Genomic DNA, 8,774 nt, shown 5'->3' with positions numbered 1-8,774 from the left:
TTTTCCCTTTATTCACATCCAGGAGATATTTTTAGATACTCCATTAAATTGCTTCATATTACGAGCCATAAACGGCTTGCTCACTTCTTTTAGATACGGCGTTGTGAATGGAGGGTGCGCGATTCAATGCGATTGAATGGAAATAAAATGGTGTAGTTATTTACGTACGTGTATAAATATATATGCGTGTGTGTGTGTGTGTGTGTGTGTGTGTGTGTGTGTGTGTGTGTGTGTGTGTATTTATTTATTTATATATATATACATATATATATGTATGTACATATATATAAATGCATATATATATATATATATATATATATATATATATATATATATATATACATAAATATACACACACACACACACACACACACATATATATATCATCATCATCAGCCTAGGTCAATCCACTGCAGGACGTAGGACTCTCCCAATCTTTTCCATCTTTGTCTGTCTTGCGTTTTCTGCTTCCAGTCTTGGCCCCCAAATTTCGTCATATCGTCGCGTCATCTTGTCATAGGTCTGGCCCTTGGCCTCTTTATGTTATCTTTAATCCAGTCTGTTACTTTCTTTGTCCATCTGTCATCCTGTCTCCGACATTTATGACCTGCCCTTTGCCATTTTTTTCTTTTTGATGCTCCCGAGTATATCTTCTACTTTTGTCTGTTCCACGTCGCCATCATCCGATCTCTTAGACTAATTCCCAGCATCAACCTCTACATCCCTCTCTGGGCACTTATTAGTTTCCCCTTCAGTAATTTGGTTGTAGTCCATGTTTCTTATCCATAGGTCATAACTGGGAGGATGCATTGGTTAAAGATTTTTCTTCTTAAACATAATGGCAAGGAGCCGCTTAGTATGCTACTGTGTTTGCCGAAGGCGCTCCAGCCTATACTGATGCATCGCTTAATTTCCTCTTCACTACATGTGTTTGTCTGTATGAGTTGCCCTAGGTGTATATATACTTGTCTACCACCTCTAGCGTTTCACCTTGAACATGTATCTGTTCGAATTGAACTCTACTGTTGAACATGATCTTAGTCGTTTTCTTGTTCATCCTAAGTCCGACTTTCAGGCTTTCTCTATTCAGATCATTTATTAGATTTATTAGTTGCTGCATTTAATTTGCAGATTTACTGAAGAGAACAATATCATCTGCAAATCTTAGATTGTTCAGGTATTCGTCCTCGATTTTGATACCCTTCCCGGTCCATTCTAGCTTCTTGAAAATTTCCTCAAGGCAAGCTGTAAACAGTTTTGGTGAGATGGTATCACCCTGTCTAACACCTTTCTTAATTGGGATTTTATCGGTTTTTGTGTGGTGCTTGATGGTTGCTGTCCCACTTCGTATATATCTTCTAATAGTTTACAATATACCTCCTCTACTCCTTGTCTTCGAATAGCTTATAGTACTGCTGGTATTTGTACAGAGTCAAATGCCTTTTCGTAATCAATTAATGACATACACAGGGGTTTCCTATATTCGTTTTTTTTTTTTTTTTTTTTTTTCATTTATTTGGGTAAGCGTGTGCATGTGGTCTGTTGTTGAGAATCCACTGCGGAAGCCTGCCTGTTCTCTAGGCTGGTTAGAATCCAGATTGTCAGAGATGCGAGTTGTGATGATTTTTGTGAACAGTTTGTAAGTAACTGAAAGGAGACTTATGGGTCGGTAGTTTTTTAGATCCCTTCTGTCCCCTTTTTTTATGAATCAAAATAATTGTTGCATTTTTCCAGGCTTTCGGAATTTTTCCATTGAGAAGGCATTTGTTAAAAAGATTGGCTAGTTTCATTGTTGCAATTTCCCCTGCGTCTATTATAAGGTCTATACTGATACCGTCTCCACCTGGTGTTTTCCCTCTCTTCATGCCTTTAAGCGCTCTCTTTATTTCTTCTGTTGTGATGTCAGGTACTTCTCTAGTTACCGCGTTCGTTTCTATTCGTGGCTTTTCATTTGCGTTGTATAGATCCCAGTAAAAGTTTTCCACTACTCTTATGATTTCATTTTCATTATATGACACATCTCCGTCTGGTTTCTTTATTGCATATATTTGATTTCTCCCTATTCCTAGTTTCCTCTTAGCTGTTTTCATGCTGGTACCTGAGATCACTGTTTCATTTATTATTTGAGTATTGAATTTCCGTACATCTTCTCTCTTCTTTTTGCTTATAGTTTTTATTAGTTCAGCTAATTCTATTTTGTCCCTATTTGACGATGATTTCATGACCCTACGTTTTTGCATAAGTTTTTTAATTTCTATCGAGAGCTTACTGGAGTTTTGTTTGACGTTCTTACCGGCTACTGCAAGTGCAGCTTCCTTTATTATGTTATTGAACTGTTTGTTGATTTGGTCAATGTTGAGATCTTCGTCACTGAGAAGTGAATATCTGTTTTGGATGTTAATGCTAAATTCTGTCGCTTTGGTCTTCAATTTAGCTAAGTTTGGCTGCGGTTTTCGCATTAGTTTATTCCTTTCCCTTCTGAGGTGTAATTAAATTTGGCCTCTGACCAACCTATGGTCGCTGCCAACATTTACTTTATTAATAACTTTTTTTCTATATCACGTCTATTTGAAATTATGAAGTCAATTTCGATTTTGATGTCTGATGGCGACTTCCATGTCCACTTCCGCTCTAGTCTTTTTTCGAAGAATGTATTCATGATATTGAGTGATCGAGCCTCCGCAAAGTCGACTAGCATTCCCCACTACGGTTTCTAATTCTGTATTTCTACCTATTTTGGCATTAAAGTCTCCCATAATTATTGTGAAATGGGTTTTTACTCTTTCGCTGGCTAAATGAATATCTTTCTATTTCGTCATCACTGTGGCTGCAGGTTGGAGCATAGACTTGAACATTCTTTAAGTTGTACCTATTATTTAGTTTGATTGTTACTGAAGCCACTCTTTCGTTTATACTATGGAATTCTACTATATTCTTTTCTAACGTTTGTGAACTAAGAAACCTACCCCTAATTCTTGCTTGCTACCCTGAGGTTTGCCTCTCCAATAGAGCACGTGTCCATCATTTAGTGTCTTCTGTCCTTCGCCTAGTCTTTTAACCTCACAGAGTCTTACAACATCCCATTTAATGAAGGAGAGTTCAAGTAATGCTAGTAAGTCGGATTCCGTTCTCATTGTCCTTATATTATATGTGCAAAGGTTCATCAACGTGGGGCGGCCTGTTCTTGGCCGGGGATTCTTAGCACCCTCTGCTCAGGAGCGATCCTGATCGCCGCCGTAACCAGGAGCTCCTTCGCCTCTGCCTTGTCAGTTCAATTCGTGTATGGTCAAAGGCTATGCATGTTCACCCTATAAAAAAACAATCCACTGCCTTGTTGCATATGTGGGATGAAAAAGCTTCGAGAGTCAACCCTTAGGTAAAATCCGGAGCCAGAGTCCCTGAGGCAGTTCGTTGTCGCTTGTGAGCTCGTTCTGGCAACTCCTGCGACGCCGCTGGTGCCAAACCCGTATCAGTCTATGCTGTTCCTTTGGATCCGTCAGCTGCGTGGAGAGAGGGAGCATGCTGCATGGGCAACAGCTTGCTCTTCACATTCTTTCGCCCACACAGAAACAATACTGCCATAGTCGACCTGACTGATGATGGCTCTATATGTATATATATATATGTATTTATATATACATATATATATATATATATATATATATATATATATATATATATATATATATATATATATTTATACATATATATATAATATATATATATATATATATATAGATAGATAGATAGATATATGTATTTATACATGTATGCATGTAAATGTATATGTGTGTGTGTGTGTGTGTATATATATATATATATATATATATATATATATATATATATATGTCCTCGGCAGGATCTTAAACTGCCGCCTGGGGTTCCATTGAGCAAGGATAGTGTCCTATGAGTTCCCCGTACCAGGGTTAGGTGAAGCTGCTGGCAGCAGAACAATGTTTCTTCAGGAGGCGTTTATCAGTACAACTGGTAGTTCATGACAGAACAGAATATATCAGGCGGAAGTTTAGTCCTACTGAACATAATGCAGAGCTATCATCCCAAGTTAGATGGAACTGCGAACAAAAACAAACTTGGGGCCTTTACTTTAGGTATTTTATGTTCCTTTCACTGGTTGATTGTGGACGTTGGGCGAAGTATCTTGCTTCTATACCCTGTCTAATAAATGGTCACCAATACCTCTCCTATTTGGACGTTTGTAAGATCCCCTCCTTAACATAGTCTGATTTTTGGAACAATGAAAGAAATCTCACGTAAGATGTAGGTATACTATTTTTTTCTGCTTCCGTTGTCTTCCGTACTAATTAATACATTTTCTATACCAAAGAATGAAAAGAATACTTCACCAGCAATCTAGCACTAGAAGTTTTGCTTTTAGACTGCTTATTAGCAAGCCCTAACACTTCATATATGTGTGTATATATGTGTATGAATATATATATATATATATATATATATATATATATATATATATATATATATATATGTGTGTGTGTGTGTGTGTGTGTGTCTGTGTGTGTGTGTAAAGAAATCTGATTTTTTGCATTTACATATTATAGAGCAGTTCCGGAATATTAAAAAAAATAGAATACACGTATAAAATATATTTAACTTAAACATACATTTGACCATGGCATTACAATGTGAAGACACAGCGGTTAAGACAGTATGGATAACTCTTACACGGGGCGGCAATCGTGGAGAAGAAAATATATAATACTTTCACGTATGAGTATGAGTAGGTAGGCCTATCGCTGCCCTACGAGCCTACCGCTGGTTCTTCCGGGGGCGTCTCCACGGACTCCACCAGCGTCGTTTCCGGGACGCCTTGTACTTCCGCGGGAGGAGCCGGGGTAGTTGAAGGAGGCGCTGCAGTGGTGGGGGCGTTGGCGCGGTCAGGGGAACCGCCACCTTCTGCAGGGACTTCTGCTGCAGGCGGCGGTGCGGGTGCCTCTGTGTTTGTCTGTGGCTCCTGGCTCTGGGCTGTGGTGGTGGACGTCGAGGGCGGGGACGTGGAAGGCTGTGTGGAGGGTGTGGTCGTGGTGGCGGTGGTGGTCGTGACTGTGGTGGTTGTGGTCGTAGAGGAGGTGGGGGTCGTGGTCTGGGGCGTGGTTGTGGGAGGCGGTGGGGTTGGGGTCGTCGGGGTGGAGATCGGGGTGGTGGTGGAGTAGGTGGAGAGCGGCGTGTCTTCGGGGACCTCCCACTCGCCGCAGTAGCCGTTGAGGATGGGCTGAGCCGGGATGCCGCGCCTGGGAAGAGGGGAGTGCTGGATGAGCAGGCTGCCGCGACTATATTCTGCTCTTTGCTCTTTGTTCTCTCTCCCTCTCTCTCTCTCTCTCTCTCTCTCTCTCTCTCATTCCCCCACTCTCTCTCTCTCTCTCTCTCTCTCTCTCTCTCTCTCTCTCTCTCTCTCTCTCTCTCTCTCTCTCTCTCTCTCTCTTTCTCACTCTCTCTCTTTCTCACTCTCTCTCTTTCTCACTCTCTCTCTTTCTCACTCTCTCTCTTTCTCACTCTCTCTCTCTTTCTCACTCTCTCTCTCTTGCTCACTCTCTCTCTTGCTCACTCTCTCTCTTGCTCACTCTCTCTCTTTCTCACTCTCTCTTTTTCTCACTCTCTCTCTTTCTCACTCTCTCTCTCTTTCTCACTCTCTCTCTTGCTCACTCTCTCTTGCTCACTCTCTCTCTTGCTCACTCTCTCTCTTGCTCACTCTCTCTCTTGCTCACTCTCTCTCTTGCTCACTCTCTCTCTTGCTCACTCTCTCTCTTGCTCACTCTCTCTCTTGCTCACTCTCTCTCTTGCTCACTCTCTCTCTTGCTCACTCTCTCTCTTTCCCACTCTCTCTCTCATCAATAGTATCAAAAAGTTGAATAAATAATGGAATTAAAGAAATAGTTAAATGTAAATATATGAATTTAGACAGTACAGCGGCCGCAACGAAATTTTAAGGAAGAGGCCGAGTTCTATGTGGTAGTTACGGTTGGAAAGGCTATGATTTTAGTTAAAAAAAAAAAAAAAATCTGTATTGTTATCTCCTCTCTTCATTGTAGTATTTTCGACAATAATCTCCAAAATATTTCAATGTAAGATATTTCAAATGCAAGACGTCTACCAGTGCTTATATAGTCACTTCATTTATTGTTATCAGTGGGAACGTTATATTAAAATACTATTCATACTTACACACACACATGAACACGCACGCGGGCGCACACAAAAGTGGTGTTTTCACTTTTGGTTGAGTATAAACAAAATGCAAAACTTTTCGTGGACCGATGTAGATTACATGTTAATTCTGTTCAAAAACTAACGAAGCATGCGTAAAATGTAAACTAAAAGAGGCTCTATCTTGTTTTATCAAATATATTTAATTGGCTGACCAAATATTATCAAGAATTTGAAGCATTATCTTTTCATATATCTAAGTATACAAAACGCTAATAATTTGTCGTGAAATATTCTGAGGCAAAGACGTTTTTTCTAAATGCCAAGAGCCTTGCATAAATTACAGACTGATAAAATAAATCAAGTTTTTTAATTTCATAAACGCAGCATTTTTGTTTTTGCTAATGTTATGGCTTTCCAACTGCATAACATAAGCGAGTTTGTGAGAAAACGGTATAGAGTGAATTGTCTTGTTTGGAAACTGACCATCCTCCTGTTCCCTGATTAATGTCAAGTTTAAAGAAAAAGTTCTCCTGAAGACAAACAGAGCGTAATATACGTGCCATACTGATTGTAATAATTACTTCTATATATGTAATCGTTATACGAAAAAATATTCTTACTCGCAACTGTTGCTGGACATTCTAATCAACTACAATACAAATATTACAATATGCACTGCCGTTATATTGATACAATTTACACTATGGAAATTTATCAATCATGTGTTATTCTTCCAAACATTTTATCAAGAAATCCCGAAAAGTCTCGTTCCCTGTTTACCTGAGCATCCTGCACCGGTGTTGGTCGAGCCTGTACGCAGCGTCGTCCGTGGAAGGCGCCTCGCTCACCGGCAGGGACCACAACCGCTCGGCGGCGGCTGAGGCTCTCGGCCACAGCCTCGGCAGGAGGTTTGTAGCGTCCACGTACTCTCCCCACATGGCTGCCTCTCCGCCCAGCACCAGCGATTTCTGTTCGGCCGTTCCTGAGGGTTAATAGCAGGTGGGTTTGACTTTGCTGTCTGGGTAAGGGTAAGGGTAATAATAAAAGTAATATAATAGTAATGGTAGTAATAATAATAATAATAATAATAATAATAATAATAATAATAATAATAATAATAATAATAATAATAATAATAATAATAATAATAATAACGATGCTAATAGTGATGGTAATAATAATAACAATAAAAATAATAACAATTCAGGGTTTGGTAGCGCTACCCACTATTTGCGGGACTTGATCTCAGGTCAGCAGGATTGCTAAATGAGAAAGCTCCCTTTGCACCGCACATCAGTAATAGCTGCTGAATCATGGGGTCGCTGTTAGTGAGAATAAGTGCTGAAAACCTGCTTTAAGCTAAAATCTCTTCCCAACGCAAAATAAAATCCTAGTAAGTATTACCATCAAAATCAGTGGGGTCGCAGTTGTAGAAGTTCCTCCAGTCCTGGCCGTAGGTGATGTAGTTGATGTACCAGCAGGAGGAGAGGATGATCTGGTGGCCAGCCTTCGTCAGTTTGTGGACATAGTCTCTCCAGCCGCGCATCTTGCTGGGCGAAAGGGACACGTCCTTCCATACTTGCACCACGCTCGTGTTGGCCATCTGGGGGGGAGAAAGAATAAAAACTTTTCGATACTAAATGATTAAAAACATACCATCACTGCTAATCACATAACATACTCACGCTACTACTTGCAAAATAATATCCACAACTGACACTGAACACAGTTAAAAACCAAACTGACCTTCGTGCCACGGTCAGCTGGGTCTTGCCAAGTAATGTATTTGATGGGCGTGAGCTCAGCCAACTCCAGCACTCGGTCCACATAGTGCTGCTCGACTTGGCCGATCTCGGTGTAGTTGTGGCGCTCCATGAAAGCCCGGACGACTGGCGAGCTCAACCAGCAGGCTAAGAACACCTTTGGGAGGAGATGGATTCGACATTGCAGGGAATATTCTCAATGACTCACGAATTGCTTTATAATCAGTTGCAATATGTACTATACCTTTCGATATAATATATTTACAGAACTATGAATATACACTAGCAAAGAGGTAATTTCATATACCTTGCACTGTGAAATTATCAATTCTCATTCATACGTTTTCCATCATGTATTAGATAGAGGTAGAATGAATAAAAAAGCCGAATATACATATTTTTTAAAAATCCGTGACCTCCATGATTAGCAAATTTCTGGGTCACGGATCAGCTGATTTCTGAAGACTTCTCTAAGTGTCTGAAGAACAAGGAAATACTTTACCTCGTCGAGACCCAAGTGAATGTACCCGTCTACGAACGTGTGTTTCAGGTCCACCAGGAAAGCTTTGACGAATTCATAAACCTGGAAAATAAATAAGATCAATATCAATAACAAATAATCTGAAGTAAATGTGTTAGTATCTCAAAATTCGATTCAGAAACGAATACTGCAAGTGAGGTTACCCACTGTAGAACTGCACAAACTGTACGGAGAGGATCCATCACTAGATTGAGAAATTTCAAGTTACTTTGAGAACGATATCGTACACTCGAAGTTTAAACCCTGTGCGATATTTACTACCAACTACTGTTAATCAACAAATAAAC

General features: G+C 40.0%; 1 protein-coding gene across 2 annotated transcripts in view; it reads right to left on the bottom strand.

Moving 5' to 3' along the window:
* Window positions 1-4,607: 4,607 nt before the first annotated feature.
* Window positions 4,608-8,774, bottom strand: part of LOC125041176 (beta-hexosaminidase subunit beta-like) — a 40,678-nt gene continuing 36,511 nt past the window's right edge. For both annotated transcript variants that reach the window (XM_047635999.1, XM_047635998.1), the window contains exons 10-14: window positions 8,449-8,529; window positions 7,930-8,103; window positions 7,588-7,786; window positions 6,964-7,165; window positions 4,608-5,267 (exon numbers count right to left, since the gene is read on the bottom strand). In XM_047635999.1, the coding sequence (XP_047491955.1) occupies window positions 4,778-5,267; window positions 6,964-7,165; window positions 7,588-7,786; window positions 7,930-8,103; window positions 8,449-8,529 (1,146 nt within the window). In that variant the 3' untranslated portion in view covers window positions 4,608-4,777. The remainder of the gene's footprint in view (window positions 5,268-6,963; window positions 7,166-7,587; window positions 7,787-7,929; window positions 8,104-8,448; window positions 8,530-8,774) is intronic.

The sequence above is a fragment of the Penaeus chinensis genome, chromosome 30 (genome assembly GCF_019202785.1).
Source record: "Penaeus chinensis breed Huanghai No. 1 chromosome 30, ASM1920278v2, whole genome shotgun sequence".
Lineage (NCBI taxonomy): Eukaryota > Metazoa > Arthropoda > Malacostraca > Decapoda > Penaeidae > Penaeus > Penaeus chinensis.
The sequence above is the reverse complement of the archived record's forward strand: the minus strand, read 5'-3'. Positions and strand labels throughout refer to the sequence as shown.